The sequence below is a fragment of the Aquila chrysaetos genome, chromosome 16 (assembly GCF_900496995.4).
Source record: "Aquila chrysaetos chrysaetos chromosome 16, bAquChr1.4, whole genome shotgun sequence".
Classification (NCBI taxonomy): Eukaryota; Metazoa; Chordata; class Aves; order Accipitriformes; family Accipitridae; genus Aquila; species Aquila chrysaetos.
In genome coordinates this window covers 14,654,599-14,675,784 of record NC_044019.1, presented here as the reverse complement: position 1 = coordinate 14,675,784, position 21,186 = coordinate 14,654,599, and the positions used below count along the sequence as shown (strand labels likewise).

Sequence of the window (21,186 nt, the reverse complement as noted above, 5' to 3'; positions counted from 1 at the left end):
ACTGTGAAACAGTAATGTAGTGGTACTGGGCTCAAAGGGTGCCCTTTTACCTTCATCCTCTTCGTCATCTTTCAGCAGAGCTTCACGGGAATACATAGTCCTCCGGAGGTTCGTTCTTTCCAAAACAGTTTTTCTTTCAATAATAGTCTCCTAAAAAAGGGACAGTTCATGTGTTTTCAGCCAGAGAATGACTAAAATAAAATTACTAGCTATAACAAAATTTGTTTCCAATCAGAACATCAGTGAAAAATAAAAGTGAGAACCTTAGAGCAGGCAGTCATAAGTGATTGATTTGCTACCTCTGTGTAAAACATGAAGATATAAATTAAATATCTGACATTAATTTCAGGTTGTCAATCCCAACCCTCTTGGAACCTTAACTTGGACAGATATCACTGAATTAATAAGAACTAAGATTAATATATCATTCTTCCTGTGTTATAGTATTAAAGACAAAATGTGTTAATGATTTAGAGAGCTTGATGTCGGCACATCTGAAAAACTTCTACCGAATGCAATGAGTAAATTCAGGCATATTTAGAGAAGCAGTGGTCAGTATTGCAACATTACCAATGCCTTTCCTAAAATGGCCCTATTTATTATTCCTTAGACAAGAATATTTTGATAGGGCTTCTTATCAAGAATGGATCAGAGGCAACAGTATCAAGAAAGTATGAGATGTCGAGATGAAGGAATTTCTCTTAATAGATAAATAATAACGGTAATAGTAATACTACATTCCTACTAAGTTAGAAATCAGACACAGCATGTCAATCCTTGCTAATGCTTTCAACCTAAGAAAAAAAGTCACATGTTTTGCAAATGTCGGTTGCCCTGCCCATCAAAAACCTTCTCCAGCTCTTGGTCTTGTCGATTCATTAATGTCTTCCAGTGTTCAAAGAGCTCAGTCTCTGATTTCTGAATGTCCTTGAGTGTTCCTTCTCTCTGGATGTTACCATCTTTCATTGCAATTATCTAAAAAGTTAGAAAGACAAGTGGTGAGATAAATAGCCACGTGTCTATTCATTTTAAAGCTACATTGCTGTGTCTGGACAGAATTTTCTCTTTTCTTAAATAAAGACTATTTCTGCAACAAATCTGTCTTCTAAAAAGACAGTGAAGTTATCTCTTGACTCTACCCCCTTCACTCAAGATGCTGCAAAACCAGAAACTTCCTGCACTTCATGCTTTCAGAAAGGAAGGCTGCTTTTAAGTAAGAAAGAACAGTGATCCCGTCAGCAGACAGGAGAGTGCATTACTCTTCCTAAATAAAAGTCATTAGCAAGATCAGATATTAGAGTTCTCACCTCCTAAAAGGAAAAGGCTTTTAGCAACATACTGTGCACAGCGTGTTTTGCCCTCATTGAGGCAATTAGATATGAGCACGCTGGCTCCACCATCTGTTTGATGTCATGGACCTGATAAGGAAAATTGGAATCCCTAAAGCTTTTAAAAGCATAAATAGTAGACAGTTTGAAAAAAAAATTACATATGCAAGACAAAGTCTGAAGGGTGTGGTTTCCAGGTTTATATCAGTGTAACTACATTATATACACAGTGTAACTACCTTCACTTTAGAACTGACAAGCAGAATTGGAAAATGAGGCGTGTGGATTGTAAACCCATGTGACATCATTAGAAAATAGTTAATGCAGTATTTTTCTCTCTCCCTGGAAACTCGGAAATTTCCATGGGCAGGGGGTGGGGAAATAATCTATTCCACTTATTGCAAAGAATTTACACCAGAGGAAAGGAAAAAATAAAGCAAACGAGTCTTTTTGTGGTCAATTTATTCAGGAAACCTGTAATTAGGCTGGACCTTAAATTCTTCTGAGGGTTTTGCTATGAAGATTTAGGAGGACCATCGCAGATACTTCAAATTATATTTTTATTTACAATTCCTTAATAAGAGAAGATAAATATTCCTGCTGCACTCCATTGGGTAAGACCTGCTAAGGCTTAATGACACCTCTGCTTAGGGAAAAAAAGAGAACTACTTCTTAATTAATATTTTTTAATTATAAACTTAATTAATGCAAGTCCTTCCTGTCCTACAGGCTGTTTGGAACAGTATATTTCATAAAACAATACTGAAGCCAAATTAGAAGATAATAAAAAATAAAATAATTCTCAGAGTATCTCATAAAACACAAACACCTACAAATGGGTCTGACATTCATAAAGAAAATTAAAAAGATTATACTGATAAAAAGGCCATAGCTGTGCATATTAAAAAAAATGCAAATATATAACAATTGAAAAAGTGGAAGTTAAGATGGACCTCGTAGGGAGGGGAAGAAGGCAAAAAATTCCTGTATCCTAAGAGACACTAATGGGAAAACCAGGACTGTGTTGAGAACAGTAGTAATTCTTAAAGGTGTACAACTGAGGGACAAGGTCATGGCAGACACCATACAGGATAAATGTTGCCCACCACCAACATGATCAGAACAAGACTGATGTCTATCTGCAACTTTATAGCAAGCCAGTATGAAGAACAGAAAGCAGCTGAAATACAATTATTTCTTGAGACAGAGTAACTGCTGCTATAGTGTTTGCAAGCTGCAAATGACAGAGAAATCCTGATAGGAGGCTTAACTGCAGTCATCAGTCCCTCTGGGCAAGAAGACCTGTGATGTTGTAGCTGCATAACTGTAGGAGAACTAAGTGCAAGGCCAGTGTGAACCAATGAACTAAAACCAAAGATCCAAAAAAACAAACCTCCTTATCCTGCTTGATTTGCTTAATCTTTGACATTTGCATTTGCAAACTGTTATAGAAAGCATACCTTCATTTTTTTCTGTAAACTACAAGATATAACAAAGAAACCTAACAAAACAATTGAATACTACACATTTCTTAAAATTTTGCCAACATACAAAGGGTAAAGATGTTCTTGATATATTATGCACTAGCACTAACCACAAGGAAATACCATTTTTTTCCCTGGTATTTCCATGCACCTCAATATCCATAAACACACCTTTTCCTGTGACAGCACAGACAAATTCCTAGTAACATCCCAGCGGAGGCAAATACATTACTCAAACATTTCACTGTTTTGAGATTAAAAAATGAGCAAAATTTTCCAATATAACTAATGGTTTTGGATGATAAATATATTTTAAATGTAGCCTGCTTTCATGAGAATATTAAGTATCAGCTCTGTGAAAATCCAACCTATTTAGATGTTCTAAGATAGGAATCCCAAAATTATGGCACCTCAAACTCACTGGCTAATTTTCAAAAGATCTTTGTTACGTCTCTTCTCACTAAACCACCACTTGGTGGAAAGATGCAGCGAAAGCCTTGTTTGTAGCAAGACATATCCATGCCACATTCTTGCCTCCTCAGAAAAAATGGGAAGAGCTTTCTTACCCAGTCAGCATGGGGTAAGTATTGCAGCTTGTGAGTTACTAGCACAATGGTCCGCTTGTCTTCCCGTAGCATTTTCAGGATCCCTTCTTGCATGAGATGGTCACTTAGGTGAATATCCAGCGCAGAAAATGGATCATCCTGTCATGAGGAAAAGAAGTCAGCTTTTGAAGCCAGCACTTACAGGATTTAAGGAAACTGACAGATTTTAATACCGGTAAAACTAATTAAATCAATATAGACAATCAAAAGAGGCCATCAGAAGATCCAAAATTGTTCTGAGGAATGGCTTTCTTAAATTACATAACAACAAACCTTGAACTGTCTTTTTGCAGTGAGTACTCAGACATAGGGTAACATCAGCTTTGTAAACGCTATGATTTCGTGAGGCTTTCTGGGAACTGCTCCTCTCAACAGATGTGTTTCATAGCCTTCGTAACTGCAGTACATTGTTTCTGTCAGACTCTACACAATGCAGCAATGTATGTCTATGGCATATATTGCATAACTGCTTCAGGGACAGTGACAAAGAGCACATTTTATTTCCCTTGTACATAATTGCCTTCTGATTTTTTTTTTTGATTCGTAAATCAAAACTCCATTAACAAAGAATCACAAAAGGAGAAATGTTGATCATTTTGATGACTCTGCTCAGATGCTTGATTTAGGACCCAGATTATCTTACTGAATCAATGAATTATATGCAATTAATTTAGGCATAAACTAATCTGTACCATCTTTTGGGAGACTTGTTTACCTAATCCTATTTATATGGTATTACAAATCTATTATTTCTGCTTGCACTAGTGATACTGGCTGTAGGATTTACTTAGTATTATTTCATACTATTACATTACAGTAAAATAAGGATTGCTTAAAAATCAATTTTTTTTTTTTTTCTCCAGATGTTTGCTGTGAAATAGGGTTGAATTTGAATTAATTCTGCTTTCTGACTGACATCAGCCCAATACTGGATCTGCTGATTTGCAGCATCTGGCCCAACTGCTCTCTGCTGTCTTGCTTTCTGGTCATTGCCTGGAAATGCCCTACACATGAAGCAAGCACATATTGATCAGCCTAATTACAGGGAAAGGTCTAAGTTACCCCCCAGACTTTTAGGGATGACCTCTAACGTGCACAGCTTTTCTAATCCCATGTGACTCACGCCTCACTGTCATAACAGCTGGGTTCAAAGCTCCTTAAAAACTGATCTTAAGAAGGAAGTCCTAAATTGGAAAGCCAGCAAGCTCACTACTAGTAAGTGTGTAGGATGCATTCATTTTCCCACATACCAAGTTTTTAGAGCCTGCTCTCACTCCTTTTTCCACAGCACTTCTGTTAAAGCTGGGACAGGATATAAAACAAACAGTTCAGGGTGGGAAGACAGCCGTGTTTATTGCAGAAAGGAAACACCCCAGACACAGGACAACATTAATTTTAGGCCTGAGGCAGCTTAGGAATTTCATGAATACAGGTGAGACTATTAAATTTTAAGTACCAAAGATAAACACAAGGGTCAAAAAAAAATTTCAATAGACTGGGAGGCAAAGCATCAGCATTTCAATTTGTGTCGTATTACCTATCTGTCTGTCTGCAGCATTTACAAATGCTTCTTACCTGCAGGCTAGCTAACAATGACTATAAAATAAACAGTGCACATTTAGCTTAGCTCAGTGAAGCACAACGTTCCGTGTGTGTTACACATGAAATGCTCTAAATACTTGCATCTCCTGCTTCTGTTTGGAGCATAAACATAATGGCACCTACTCACCAGGAACACAACGTTTGTCTGCTGGTAAAGTGCTCTTGCCACACTGATACGTTGGCGCTGCCCTCCAGACAGATTAATACCCTGGAGATAAGCAGGAGAAAAACAATCAGACAGTTATAAAAACATCAACTGAATATTCATGTTCTGATTGGATTATCCACAGAAGCCTTTCTGGACAAAGAAACTCAGAGACATTTTTCAGAAGTGTGGGCCTGCAATTCAGCTGGGAACACAGTACACAAATTGTTAGAAAAGCCAGAGCACTCTGTCTGGAGCTGTACTCCATACACACTGGAGGGATGGGAAATGTTTAATGGTTTGTGGTGACATAATGATGTAGGTGGCATAGATATTCTGCAGGCAGTCTAAACTAGACTCCTACTCAAAAGTTAGCCTTATGAGTCTGTCTGTGTCCTGTTTTGTATTTATTTTTATAATCATATGCTGTCATACTATATCAGCTCCATCATATACTGTAATCAGTAATTGCTAGCTGGGAGGTCAGACCATGCTGAGATGAACATTACCTGGCTGCTATTGTGCTTGTTTTCAGCCCTTAGTCCTCTGCTACCTCCCTGCTCCAAGTTACTTATCCTTCCTGTGATCCACCTGCAGTTTCACAAACACCTTAAGCTCTCATAAGCCAGTACTGCTGCCAAAAGACGCTACCTCACCTTCTCCCTCCCCTCCACTTCACTCCTTCTGTCAAAAAACCATTTGTTTGGCTACACAATGAATTGCGTTAGGAACTAATCCATTTAAAATTAACATGGTAGCCAGCGTGGAGATCAGACATGGAAATGTATCCTTAAATGTATCCTTGCATGGGGTGGTTTGTTGGGTTTTTTGGGGGTTGGGTTTTTTTGTTTGGTTGTTTTTTTGTGACAGTGCCAGTATATGCCAGAGTAAATTGTTTACGAATTTGTGACTTCTATTTCCTTTCTTGTTACTCCCTAATCTTCCCTGATGTGATAAAGCTTAGTTTGCCGTTGATTAAACACCTGCCCTTCTTTAAATGAAGGAGCTTCAAAAGTCTACGAATTATTTATTTTTATGTTACTCCTAAAGAAACCAAAAAATGCAGTGAAGTCAGGATATTTGAGACAGCGGCTGCAGAATTAGTCAAACAGTCTGATAGCAGCACATTTATATCATTGCATCTCACATAAACGACCATGTTTCCATGTTTACTGAGCAACGCGCTTTCAGACTAATGACCCAAATGTACACTTAACTAAAAGATGACCTTTGTTGCCAAATAACCACTAAGATTTTAAGAACACAACAAAATAATACCCCCCCCCCCCCTATTTAAAACAAAAATAGAAGTCTGTAGCTGTTTACTGACCCTCTCTCCAATCTGGGTTTGGTCTCCGTGAGGGAGAATGTCAATATCAGGCTGGAGGGAACAAGCATCAATTACTGCTTTGTACCTGCAGAAATAAAAAAGGTAATGCAAAATCCACACAGATACTGCTAAAGAAGCACATTTCCTACTTGCAGAGGAACAAAAGTTAACCAGCTGGAAAAATCACACAGTGGAAAACATATTTGTTAGCTGCTAATTGTTCTAATGGGATCTCTTTCAATCACAGGCAGGTAAATATTTCAGCTAAAAAAAAGCATCTTAGGTCACCTTCCCAATTAAAAATATTTAATAGTTAAAACCAGGCAAAACAAGCACAACTTCTTCCATGGTATATTGTTATTGTTCAGCATTTAACTTTTTTCATGCCCAGGGCCTTTGTTTCTTGTTTCAATATCCAAGGATGACAGAAGAACACGTAGCCAACCACTTCTTTTAAAGGCAGGGGGGATAGAATAGCAGCAATTAACTTTTAAATATTTTAGAATGTTTGGGTGGGCCTTTATACTGAATAAAAAGGCAGCCCATTAATCCTTCACAATGTACTAAACACTGAAATTGTAATAAACATTCTCACTTCCAAACAGCTAATGTCCTTCTAAGACAGTTAAACTAGTCAATTAGGTGTAAGAAGAGAATACTGCATGCTAAACAAACATGGTCTTGGAAGTGAAAACACTTCTACACTTAAGTTCAAGTGAGACTAAACACTGTCCCTTGTGTCCCTCAGGAAAAACATGGTCAAAGGGGGACTGCGCAGAACTCAAGGTCTTTTGTCATGTTCAGGCAGGGCAGTACGTTTGTTACTAGAGGAAGATGGGGACCCATACGTGAACTGAGGCCTATGCAACTCCATTATTTAGCAAAAAGGGGAGTAAAGCATGTAACAGTGCAGAAACCTGTTACCTCTGTTTGTTAAAAGGGCTTTCAAATGTGATATTCTCTTCCACTGTGGCATTCAGCAACCAAGGCTTCTGTGATGCATATGCTACTGAGCCTCTTTTCCTGGGGGAAAAAAAAAAAAGCAACAGAGCTCCCAGTTTACCAGTGCAGTAGGTGTTTTTGGAAACCATTTTCTTGTAAAGAAGGGACAACTTACCAGGTATGATCAACAGGCTCTCACCATGCATATTTTATTTCGTAGGGATTATTATTATTACTATTTAAAAATAAAATTATCTGCCTACTAGTGAATTAGTAGTGCTTTTTTGGCTGTTGTGCACTAAGGGCATCAGTAAGGCACAGCTGGGAGAAAGGCAACTTTTTTTTTTTTTAGAGCAACTGATACTGTTGGAAAACTCATTGGCATATCACCGTTCCTCCAGAAAAGGGCCAAAAGAGGTATCATACGCCTAAAAGTGTATCTGTTTTCTTTCCAGCTATATCAGCTAATCCAATGAAAAGATAGGACCTCTCACCCCAATGTAGCCTTTGTCTGCTAGACAGCCATTACAGCAGCCTCTTTCTAGTTGAACCTGAATGCAATTCAAACCATGAGCTGCCAAATTACACCAGGCACTTTATCTTTTTTTATCAGGAGTTAAGGTCGCTTGCCCTGCTCATTTTTTCAGGCTTTCACTAAGGTTGCTTAGAAGTCATTAAAGGATCCAATTTTCTTTGATGACCTGAAAGAACACACAGTTACATTACCCTGCTAACATGCTTCCAAGTTCAAATGTCTGATGGCTCATTAGAATTTAATTATGTTTTATGAATTCTCTTTATTGGAAAATGACACAGGAAAAAAAAAAAAACCCAGAAAAAATTCCCCAGGCAGTCCAGCCCACAGTCCCAAAATCTAATTCAAAGAGCATTCAGTTCAATTAATATGAAATTTTCATCCCAATGATTGAGAAAAAATTGCTCTGAGCGTTCCAAGATGAACATGTATTCCCTTCCTTTTCATTGCTTGAAACAATGCTTTTGCTACTCTTAATTCTCCACCACGTGATTGAAAAGTTACTTCTAATTTGTTTTTGAAAAATAGTAGCAAAGTTTTGAGGAAACTGTTCTTACAACTTTTGTAAAAAGTGTTCTTTTGTTCAGTGAAGATACGGGCACTGCCAGTAAGATGCACTCCATGCTGAGTACCAGCACAATGCCTGAGAACATCATTCACATTTGGCTTACTTACGTTCTGTTTTGAGCCCATTGGTGAGAATTAATTACTGCAAGGAATTTGGGAACAAGCAATAAACTTGCCAAAATTCATTACAGACTTAGAATTTAGTAAAGCCCTCCAAATTAACCTTAATTACCAATTGACATTAGGATGACATATCAGGGCAGATCGTATTTTGACATAAGCAAAAAGCTTGCAAATGCTTGATCATATGAGAAATCTATTGTGTGTCTACAGTGCTTCTTACAGTAAAGAGGCAATCAAACAAAACTTTTTCTGAAACTCTGAGAAACGTGGCCAAAAATCCAGAGAACAAAATATTCTGAGGCGGAGTGTGCAACACTTTCTCTGAAAGCCTGCCTTGAACCTACCTAAGGTTTCACACTTAAAAGACTGAAAGCAAACAAATGGCTTAGCAGACAAAGACTTATGAAGAATTTATTCTGCAGGTGGAAGTAATTGCCTCCTACCCCCAGACTGCATAAACAAACATGCATTTTCATCAATGGAGTGTAATTTTTTTCCTCTGATAACACAACATAGACTAATCATAGCCCCTTAATTATCACAAAGAGGGAAACAGCAAAATTTGACCTTTCAATAAATAGGTAAAACCTTCCCTGAGCTCCCTGGAGACTATGCACTTTGGCTAATATAGGATCAAGCTTGTTCATTAATTTAGAATGAGAAACAACATTGTCAAGATTGTTTGTTTAAAGTTATTAATCTAACTCTATGTTCACATTTCATTTTAAGTCCAGTAAGCTCAGTACATGTTCAAGATCCCTGAAAATAAGACTAGTTAAGGGACATTCATATATGAATCTCAGTGTCTTCAACCTACCAAGTCTGAAATGTTGCCAATTTTTAAAAGAAAATAGATGCACTTAAAATGCAATGGAGTTATGATTACAATGGTAGGGAAATAATACATTGCAAAGGCTTTCCTGTGTATTTTGGATTGCTGACTACAGTTGTATCTTGATTATTTTGCACAATTCATGAATTTCTAATATCAGTCAACAACTCAAAATCAAACATTCTCCAGATACGAGAGAAACGCATACTGTCCTGTCCTACACTATTACTGCATGAACAAAAAAAAAAAATATGCTTCCATTATTTTCAGCCTGATAGTAGGTAATAGAACATTCTGATATTGCCAGTCCTGAGTATTCAGGAGCGTACTTTTTTGCCGTTATTAAGGGCAAGGGTCACTTGCTTGTTTTTACTTCTAAACCTTGCAGTAGCTGCATACAGAGACAACCTATTTGCCTTCTAAGGAGGAACAGCTTGTTAAGTGCAGACACTTCTGAAGAATGTTCACAGAGTCAGAGAATGGCTGAGGTTGGAAGGGACCTCTGGAGGTTCCCATTAGCTTTTAAAGTGTCATACCTGAATTCCATGTCAACAGGAGATTCTTTCTCTGGGCTGCAGAAAACAAACACAAGGTGGTTTGGTTTTTTTTACAATTTAATGATTGTAGACAATGCAAATAATACCTTAAAGTACCATCACTATGCCATCATTAAAAATACAACAAAATGACTACATAACAGAAATAAAACTCTCTTAAGTATGTTAAAATTCTGTACTACATGATATTGACCTAAAAAAGGTATGGTTAAAGCTTCAGTTTTGAGAAGCACTAAACAATCTTGTAGGAAGTATTCAACACCTATGAGCAAATGCTCAAGATCTCACAAGACTTTGGCTCAAAACACTCTCTGTTCTGAGAACACCAAAAATGTTCTATAGGATGCGAGTGCAACAAAACCACTAGACATATTCCTACAGCACTTAACCGACCTAACTAGGATTCCCAGAACCTACAATAATGTAGGTAATTGTTTCATACAGTCTTATATTCTTTCCTACTTTTTAATATGCTCGCCATACTGCTGTGCATGTTATCTCACTATTTGCTGTCCATCCCCATAACAGTTTCAAACATGTGAATGTCTAATTCTGATCATATTTCTCTTGTATCTTAATGGGTTCAAATGGTTTCAATTTAACTTGGCCCACAAATTGCAGTCTCTCTTATACAGAAAGAACTGAGAGGTTTCTGAGTATCCTTTACCATGAGGCTTAGTCTTTAGATACATGAAACTCCCTCTTGTACTACACAGATGGGAGCAGAAGTTTTGCAGGACTCAGCCTGACAACCAGGTAACAAGTCTGAGAAATAAGGTAAATGGGAGAGAAGAGACTGATAACTCTAAAGAAAAGGCAGTAGAATAGTTGGTGTGTCACAGAACCAAGAAAATATTCTGGTCAGTAGAAGACATACAGTTTAGCCTAAGTCAAGAAAAGGGACATCATATGACATTTTTCCTCTGCCAATTTCAGTGACAAAGTTCTCACTGACTTCAGCAGGGATAAGATTGTCACAATGGTCACTTTTACAAGGTTTACCATTCTGGAGGTTTGTATGCTACGCCAAAAAGACAAGCATGCCAGAAAGCTTTGCTCTCAGCGGCTTTGGTAGATATTCCCAAAATCCAAGCTGAGCTATGTTAATCAGGTAAAAATAATTTCCACGCATGGATCCCTTGCCAAGAGATGGACTAATCTACTACTCCCCACACTTCTCAGTTTGTGTGTGCCTGAAGAATGCTAGGTGAGAAAATAAACCTATGACAGGATGTAAAAAATGAAGAGAAGGGTAATGGGAAGAACTTGCTTTAATAAATGAAACCTTTAAAGCAATACTTGATACTATTTTTTAAAGTGTAGCACTAGGGAAAATTCTGGTTCAGACTTTGAGAGAAGAATTTTTGCATACATACAGGAAATTCAGGATACGATTTTCAAAATCACCAAACAGCAATGTTTTCATAAAGGAAATCCAACTCTTATTTTCATAAGTCCCATAGGATACAATTTTTGAAACCACCTAAGCTAGTTAAGACGGTGAAAGTTTCACCGATTTTTTGAATTCTGACTCTGAAAATGTTAAGCACAGATTTTAGAAACCTTTGGTTCCTTCTATTGCAATTGATTTAGTAGGAAGACCAATACAGTACCATACCTGACATCTTCCCCCGTCTCACTGTCAGAAGTACAGCTGCATCACAAATAGAAAGCAAAGACTGTTTACTTAAGTAAGCACAGGCAATCTGCCCCAGAAAGAAAAACTATTAAATTCCACTTAGTGCACAGACTGCAAACAGTATTTATCACAGACCTGCAGCGCAGCATCTGTTCCTTCTACACAAACTGACTTGATTTTAGCAGTCAAAAAAAAAAAAAATTGGTGACCTTTTTTTTTTTATCCTTACAAACATTTAATTTGACTCAACAAATAAAATCACCTCCACTCTGTCCTGGAGGTGCTAACAGAACTGAGAAGCCCTAGTGTGACAAGAATGCAGTTCCATTAAAAAACGGACATTTACAGGGAAAACAAACTGATAATTTGTGATACTGTATTTTTCCATGGCAGTAACTGCACCTTTGCAGCATATAAAGGGTTAGTCTGAACCCCAAATCCCACCTTCAGTTGACTTGCAACATGCTGCATTCTGTATTAGCCCTATCCTTGGGGGGATGTGCCTGTATAAGTAAGCGTGGGCAGGTCTGAGGGACGGACAGGTTTTGTTTTCGCTATTTTTGAACGCGTATCAAGATGTTCACAGAGTTGTTTTGGCAGGATGACTGGCCATACTTATTACCGATGCTAAAGTCAGTTCCATTGAAAAGAATGAAAAATCTGTGTGTCAAGTGGTATAAATAAAATCAAGGAGGAACAAAGTTTTTCATGCTTTAAAGAGAACAGTCTCATTAACTTTATGCTAACACCATTTGCTTATAAATACCCAGGAAAGAAAACTATACCTGCAGTTTAAAAGGTTGGTTTGAGACACTTCCAAAAAGTTAATGCATTATGAGCAGAGACCACATCTAAACTCAATTCACTGTAGAATTTGAGAGCGCCAGCCAGCCACTAGTATCTTTATGCCAAAGCTCAGTGCACTGAACAAAGCTTTTCCACAGTTACCTCGCACTCCACTGGTCTTAGTGACACCTTCTCTAAACACTCTTGAATCTGTTGCATATCATTAAGTAGCAACACATTCTTTACAGAAAATATCAAGGGGCTGAAATAGGGAATATTTTTTTCAGCCTTTCCATGCACAACACGAGGTCCCTGAACAACAAATACCAGTTCCTGCTTCACGGACCACCCCAAAGGCAGCCAGGCATCCATTCTACCAGGGAACACCCTGGTAACTTGTGACATGTAGTATTCATGCGTGACAGTGACTCCCTCTCTATGGTGCTCTTCTGCTACACCAGCCTGCAAGACAGGCAGAAAGCTGTGCAGCTCATATAATCCATCAATGGAGCTGAAGAAGCAAAGATCAGCCAGGGTCCCTCATGGCTAGCACAATTTACCTGTGCTTACTGCAGGCATGCAACTTTGCTCCCATTTCTGCTCAGAAACCAGGGCAAAGCACCATGCTCCCAGGGCACAAACGATTCTCAGAGAGGAACACGAGATACAGCAGTGCACAGCAACGTCACGACTTCCTCTGCTAACCGTGTTCTTTTGCTATACAGCCACAGGTGGCACAATTTTCATATGCAAGTATTGTCAGATCAATTCCCTGACCTGTGTTTCTATTCTGTAGCTGTAAAAAATTAATTCTCCATTTGCAGTTTTAGCTCAGCTGTTTCAAGCCACTTTTTCCCACTTTGACTTTGTTTTATCCTTCCTTTCCCTGGATATTCCTGGCAATTAAGGATGCATTCATCTTCTACCAGCGTTGAAATGTCAAAGTAATATATGTTTGATAATGAGGTCTAGAACTAATTTTTCAAGGCATATGGAAGTCTAAAGATGCAAATATGTGCCTACTGAGATTTTCAAGTCTTCAGATGTCTATTTCCAATTTAAATAAAATAAAGTACCTGGATGTTTCCAAAAACTCCAGTAAACACGTTCATAAAAATCAATGTACTTTTTAGGCATCAAAATAACTTGAAAAATATTGTCATTTGATGAAAACGGCCAACTCCACATTGAGTAAAAGAAAATCTACTGTTAACAGTTTTAACAAATCTAGCACTTCCTTCACATTATAAGGACTCTAGATTCACATGGGAGTATAAATGTCTTGTTTAGAAACAAATGACAATCTTGTTTGAGCAAACTATTTCTCATTATGTCAATTTTCTGATATTATTTACTCCAAAAAGACTTACACTATTAGCTGCTCCCTGGACTTGAACTGGGACTACTTTCAAGTGAGATACTGCCCAGAAGAAATTAGCATGGCATATACTGTAATTATTTACTCAATAACCAGTCAAATCAATACTATTTACCATCTGTTCAGAATGTAAATAATTATTTCTCTATTTTTGTTAATCTCTAACCATATTATAAAATATTTATGCTAAGATGCTCTCAGCCTGCTTTGGACAAGGGGCAGTAATCTGAGCTGGATCTTCCAGGCACACACTGTTTTACAAACAACAAAAAATCACAAATGAGCCAGTGCTCACTTCTGATTAGCCGATTCCTAGCCCAGGAATAAATTACATTTCTTTTTAAGGCTTTGAAACAAATAATTGTTATAGGAAGCAAATAAAGACGATATGCAGCTAATCCTGTTTTATCAATAGACCATGGAGGCACAGAGGGAAATGACTTGTGCAAGGTTATCCATTAGTCCAAGGGAAGGGCCAGGAATAGAATCCAGATTTCTTGAGCACTGAGTGACATGTCAGCAGGATGTATCCTTCATCTTCATAGCTATGACCTTGGAGGAAGGGAAGAGGAAGGAAATCTGGAATGAAATAATTGACTATTCTGTAACATGAATGACTGAAGCCAAGCATTCATCTCATCCCAAAGAAAGAGCTGTATGTAACAAGGATCTTAATGATTTTGGTGACATTTTATTGCCTGAGCTAAGGCTACAAGCTCTCATGATTACTTGGTAAGACTACTCTCCTTGAACCTGGGATAATGTTGCATGTACCTGGTCAAGCATTACTATTTTCTTATCAAATTAAGGAAGCTTTCATCTGATAGCTTTACAACACAGGTGTGCAGCCTACACTGACTGCATCCATCACTCTGAATAGACAAGTGCACATGATAGCAGCTCTGAAAGATGAGACAGAACATAATCTGTCCCAGTGCAGCCAGCACTTACAGTGCTAAGATTGTTTCAGCCACAAGCCCCTTTATACATATCTGACAGATAGCAAAACAAATGTGATAACAAGTGAATTTTACCTTGTGATGCTCTGGCACATATAGAAGACATGAAAACCAGTTCTGACCTTTACACTGTTGTGAAGAACGTACTTCTAAACAAGTGCTATTTAAAAACACAGTCTCATCAGAACCATCGTGTCATCTGTTTTAGTTTAGCATCAGACATTCAAATTACACTTCTTAATCATGTTATGTCATCTGTAAAAAATTACAGCCTTGCTGAAATGAAATTAGTTCACCTAATAAGGCTGCAGGGATTCTGTATTGTTCCTCACCATATTTTCCTAAGCAGAAAATCAGAGTATGTTTTACTGGATAGATCACCACATTCTGGAACTTTGGCATCTGCTCTTGTCTCCCTCACTAGCTGAGAGGGTCACCTTCTTATGTTTCATTTTCCCCACCTGCAAAATAGGGAATCGTCCTTCCTTGTACTATTACTATTAAAGCATGTGCAAGTGAGTAGTGCAACTGCCTTACGCATGAAGACTGGATATAAATAATCTCTCTACAAACACTCAAGGAATTTGTGAGATTTGTTTCACAAAATCAGTGCAGAACCCACTGAGTAACAATGACCCTCTGTCCATTGGAGTGTGTGGATTTTACTTACAGTTGCACTGTTGTTCCTTCATTCCCAATCAGTTGGAAATAAAATTAATTGTTTCTCTAGGTTCTTCTGCAATTTGACAAGCTTTACCTACAAATAATTGTATCCGAATAGGCAATGTGTAGACTGTACGGCTAGGAAGTCTAGTACTGTAAAATAAACAGGCCAAAAAGGTTCACACACATTGATCAGCCAGTGTACTAGAAATGGCAGTAATTTACTGGAAATCACATACAGGACTTGCAATATATTATACCATCTCTCATTTAGTTTGAGGGTCAAGAGACCAAGTCTGAACAATACAGCTGTTGGAGTTCGATAGCATTCTTTTCCTCCCTTCATGGCCAGTACAAAAGTCAGACACAAGTATAGCCTGTATCTGGCTGTCAGAGCGCAGCTGCTGTGTCCTCTTGGGAAACGGGGGAAGGACATGATTATCTCCCTCTTGTCAAACCAGGCAGGATGCACTGGGGGAGCACCCTGAGGTCACTGCCCCTTATAAAAATCTCTTCAATTTCTCAGGCACTAGAGCAGTGCTGGGATGGAGCACACATCTAAAAGCACAGCCAAGGACCACTGCTGGTGAGCTGGTACCTCTTTATAGTTCCATTCAAAGACACAAGCTCACGCCTGAAAGTGCAAATGCCATTCTGTAGCAGCACAACACTTCAGCTAATTAATTCTGATCCCAAATTAGTTACGATTTCACTCAGGTTATGTTGCTGGAGTGCAGAATGCCCAAGTATGGTTATCTATTCCTATTAACAGAATAGATAGTTTGTTTGACCCTGGCTGGGGCTCTTTCTGATGTGCTCCCCTACCATTAGGGTAAGGTTTTTATCTTGAATGTACACCTACAAAACCCCTGACTCCACAAAAAGGTTCCCAGGATAGATTTTGGCTTTTTTCTGCATTACTACTCAACTCAAGCTTGAATTTTTAAATAGCACTACCTGCTCCAAAATATGTTCCCAGAGATCTTCTGCATCTCACCAAGTATGGCTAGCAAGAGGGATGACTTACCGCAGCCAACCTGTCCTACAATCATCGTTAGCTGACCTGTGAGAAAAGAAGGCATACATAAACTTCTGATCTACCAAACACTCATGGAAAAACATTTTATTCTGATATGTCTAATGTCATTTTGTACCTTGAGGGATTCGGATATCAATGTTGGACAATGCTGGAGGACCTTCAGGTGTCCAAGTGAAAAATCCATTTGTGATCTATGCCAAGATGGAGAGAAACAAGAAACAGAAAACCAGCTTTAGAGCTGACTTCTTTTTTCAACATCAGGGACACTTCTATTTTCATTACACTGAGCATAGGAACAGAGTTAGCCTTTGCTCAATGCAGGAAACTGATCTTCAAGTGAGTGATTTTTGTAAAGGCCTGTATTCTGATGTGCAAGAATCTCTGAACACAAACAAGCACAGCAGTTAGAAAATTATGGAAAACTCGTGCGGAAAAAAACATTTGCTGTTTAGGGTTTCTTTTGTTTTGTTATCTGTAAGGTGTGCACATGAAATAAGTGAAGTGATTATGACACCATTAAATTATATACAGGGTCACGGTTTGCTCTCTGCAGAGCACTGAATGTCATTCTAGACACACTGCAGCATATAGAGCAATTACACAGTCCAAATTCCAAGCAGATTTGCAGAACTTTCCACAGAAATTAGATGTTGCTGCCTATTACAGTATTTTCCTTTGTATTTCTGATATGATTCTCAGATAACCTAGGCTTTGCTAGATACAGAAATCTTTTCACTGAAAAAGACTAAAAACAAGATACAAAGCCTGTTCAGGACTTTAAATGGAGGAGATTTCCATGGATACTGTGAAAAATAGGAAACAGGAGACAATTTTAAAAGGCGTGTATTTATACAGGACCCTCTTCTCTCCCTTTTTCAGAGCCACTGAAGCCTTCAAAGCCTTTCAGCAATGCAAGGTACAACACTTTTTGATCTGAGTGGAATGGGACACTTCTATCCTACCCTGGAGAAAAAAAGTGATACTCTTATCTTGGGAAAAAAACTGAAAAAATGAGCAAAAGAAAGTGCAGTATTCCTCCCTCTAGATTACCGAAAGCAGCCAAAGGATCCTCTCTCAAAAAAAAATGTCCCTTCATGGGCAATGAGCTGCAGATAGACAGAAACTGCAGAAGCTCCCTGACCCACGTGCCGCCAGTGACAACGATGTCAGCAGATGGAGCCAAAGATTATAGCTGGTACTGGCTTTCTATTCCGAGACCTTATAAATACTGTCCTTACAGAGGTTACAGCTCTGGCCTCTCCTTTGTGACAAACTCCTTTGTTGTCACTCCGGCTGTCTCTTGATTCAACACCACCTCCCCAAAACCCTTTCTCAAATATTCCTCTTATTTTCTTGGAAGTCTATTCAAGAAGGATCCTGCACCAAAGCAGCAAGTCAGATGACGGCCTCTAAAAAAAAAAAAAAAACCCAAACTGAAAGCACTACCAGTTGTCCTATTTAATCCCATGAAACCAAATTATTCATTCTCTTGTGCAGGAAATGCATTTGTAATAGCAGACTTCCTAAATAAACTGCATCACCACTATAACAACCATCAGGATTTTTATTACTTCTGGCCATTTCTACAGCAAATCAAGAGCATCAGTCTTCAAAGTGGCATGGGTAATTTTCATTTTTTGTTCAAAAAAGTTAGGTCTTTGGGGGTTAGTTTTTAACTTCATCTTGAAAGGCTACTAGGAATTCCAAAAGAGGAAGGGAAGACCCATAACAAGATTATTTTAGGAATGTCTAAAACAAATTCTTATCAATTTTCTTCATACCATTTTTCTGTACAGGCATTGGAAATGGAAGAAAGAGTCTGGCATCATAAAAGGTCAGACCAGATGATCTTTTGAGGTTCCTTCCAATCTGGGCTGTTCTATGTTCTAAGTAGGAAATTTTTGCCATGAGAACAGGGCTAATGACTTAAACAGTTCAAATAGAAAATTGCAGAGTGAAATCTAGAGGAATATACATAGCTAATCATAACATAAACATCAGTAGTCAATTCTTAAAATGGAAGACATAGAAAAGAAAGGCGGAGGTTAATCTCTGACATGAGCACAAATGTCTGACAGTTCATATCAAATGCTGGTTCTTGAATTTGAAACTGCCATCAGAATACAAAAAGTGACTATTAGTGAACTATAGTAAGTGTTATTAGAGTGACCTTCATATCACCTTTACACAAAAATCATCTGCTTCTGTGATGTTAATGGGTCTTCTCATGTGAGAGCTGTAATTGTTCCAGTCTTCCCTGGCAGGCCTCTTGCGGTTAACAACTTTGAGTGGCTGTGCAAAATCAGAAAGGCAGAAATAAGCAGTAATTGGTGGCAGTACCATCAAAATGTCCTAAACACAAGCAACCACATTATGACCTCTACAGGAGAGGTTATTAAAAAGAGCTTTTCCAATTGCAAGAAATAATCAGTAAGAAATGGAAAAGGAAAAAATTTATTCTGGGTACAAACTACTCCAGCCACTTTACCTGCAATTAAACAGCATTACTCACCACTGCTTGGTATTTGCTGTGATTATCTGCACTTCTTAGCTCTGAAGATTTATCATGCTCTTCTCCAATTTCTTCACTTGACAGGAATTCACTAAGTTTCTGGACACTGAAAGGGAAAAAACAGAATCACGCGTCAACCCGGAACGCAAAACTTTTGTTCACTGCAATGTTTATTAGATAGCATCCCTTTTAGTACTTCAACCACTGTCTGCTGCATGGTTTGTTTGTCTTCATTTTGTTACAGGCATATGAATATGTGCAATGAGAAGTTACTACAAGGAAGTTGACAAAACCCGCCCTGTTGTCTATTAACAGCGATGATATTTTAATGGCTTGTGCAGATGCTTCTCAAGTCTTGTCTTTTCTGATACCACCAGAGAGATTATATAAAAGATTTTTTCAGGCATTTTGTGGGATGCAGACCAGCTAAAACAGCAGCTTGTTTTAAAGCCACATGCTGACGTAGACTTAATGTAATTTATGTTACTGAAGTGTTGCAGTCAGTTCTACTGAACAGTCTTATGAACACTAGCAGTCTGATGAAATCCATACACCGTGAGCTAAATTCAACCAGCTATGATGAAATATGAAGCATATGAGGTGTGATAAAGGAATATACCTTAATGGAACAGTGTTCAACAGATGATATAAAAGGAATCCTGACAACCAGCAACAAAGGAGAAGGCATAAAATCTTCACAAGCTGCTTAAGATTTAATTAGCTAAGAGATAATGTGCCTTTATTACGACACTTAACAGATCATAACATCAATTTTATCTCTCTACCTGACTTTATAAAATGTATGCCTAATCTACTTACAGGGACAGCAAATGAAATTTGTAAAGGAAGCGGATTGAATCATGAACTCAACATCAACAGGGCTCAATTAGCTGGAAGTAAGTTAACTACCAAACTCCAAAATGCTAAAGTGGCAGAAGGCCTTAAGTTCCTAAAAATAGATTTATGGACAAGGACTAAAAAAATTATTTCAGTATTTAGCCTTAGGCTGACTGGGAAGAAACAAGCAAATGATGCCACTGTAGCATAGTGATACATGGCTATCTGTTACTAAGCAAATCTCAAAAAATAAAACCCCTACCATCTATTTTGCATTCCACTGTCAGGGATTTCATCTTCAGAAGGAGACAGTTTCCTCTAAAAACCTCATGAGATACCCCACTGGTGCCAGAACGGTGCTTGGACCAAGGCATTACAGCAGTGTCTAAGGCAGATGCCCTGTACAGTTAGCACTTGTCCTGCAAGTAGAGATCGAAGCTGGGGACTCCCTAGGAGAGAACTGGTTCTACAGTTTTTCTGTCAACCTGCCCACTTGGTAATGGCAGCTGAGGACTAAAAGATATACAGTGGGGTGAATTTAGTTAGAGCAGGTACTACAATCTAAGCAATTGAAAAGGGGGAGAATAACTATTTGGGATGGGACAAGAGGAGTAATAACTAATTCAGGATCAATGTTGGACCAAAATTCCTTAAGGGGAAGGTCGATTATCTCAAAGGAAAAAATCAGAAGTCCCATTGCTAGAGATATTTATATCTATTTGCACAAAGCTCTGGAAAACAGGGCTAGGAATGATCTTACCTTTTTTGTTCAGTGAACCAGATGTTTAAAAGAACATTTAAAATGTCTTTAAATGGAACAAATGATGGTTTAGATGTTGCTTATATGGTGTTGGTATGCAGCTGCACCTACATTCTCTATAGGAAAATTACACTGACATTTTAATAATTGCTCTGAAGGTATAAAAAGCAGACAGAGAAGTCCCCTGTGTATCTGCTCCAGGGTCTAGAGGGGGAGGAAAAGAAGACAGCAAACTTATTCTTGGACCATGCATACCCAAACAAGACCATTCAATAGTTTGATTTTGCTCTCTGGTTGCGTATCAGTGGCTGTACTTTAAGTGTCCTCTGCAAGAACTCTGCCCAATGCTCTGCTTAATTCTGGAATTGCCACTCCTGTGGCAATTAGTGAGGAAACAGTACAGCTGTGAGAAAATCTTTTGTTAGAGGCAGCAACTCTCATTTCAGGATGCCACACCATTCTACAGTCTTAAAAAATAAAATAAACCCTAAGTTCTCTACAGAGCTCTTGCTGACATTGTATTCCAATATGTCCACAGGGGAGCTTATTTTTAAGCCACAGAA

General features: G+C 38.3%; 1 protein-coding gene across 5 annotated transcripts in view; it reads right to left on the bottom strand.

The window, feature by feature from the left end:
- Positions 1-21,186, bottom strand: part of ABCC8 (ATP binding cassette subfamily C member 8) — an 81,152-nt gene that overhangs the window by 21,895 nt on the left and 38,071 nt on the right. For all 5 annotated transcript variants that reach the window (XR_003926897.1, XM_030038908.1, XM_030038907.2 and 2 more), the window contains exons 13-24: positions 19,027-19,132; positions 18,696-18,806; positions 16,630-16,705; positions 16,433-16,538; positions 11,669-11,704; positions 10,030-10,065; positions 7,419-7,517; positions 6,495-6,579; positions 5,147-5,227; positions 3,379-3,516; positions 850-975; positions 51-150 (exon numbers count right to left, since the gene is read on the bottom strand). Coding sequence is in view for 4 of the 5 variants with exons in the window: in XM_030038908.1 (XP_029894768.1) it covers positions 51-150; positions 850-975; positions 3,379-3,516; positions 5,147-5,227; positions 6,495-6,579; positions 7,419-7,517; positions 10,030-10,065; positions 11,669-11,704; positions 16,433-16,538; positions 16,630-16,705; positions 18,696-18,806; positions 19,027-19,132 (1,100 nt within the window). In the remaining variant the exon portion in view is untranslated. The remainder of the gene's footprint in view (positions 1-50; positions 151-849; positions 976-3,378; positions 3,517-5,146; positions 5,228-6,494; positions 6,580-7,418; positions 7,518-10,029; positions 10,066-11,668; positions 11,705-16,432; positions 16,539-16,629; positions 16,706-18,695; positions 18,807-19,026; positions 19,133-21,186) is intronic.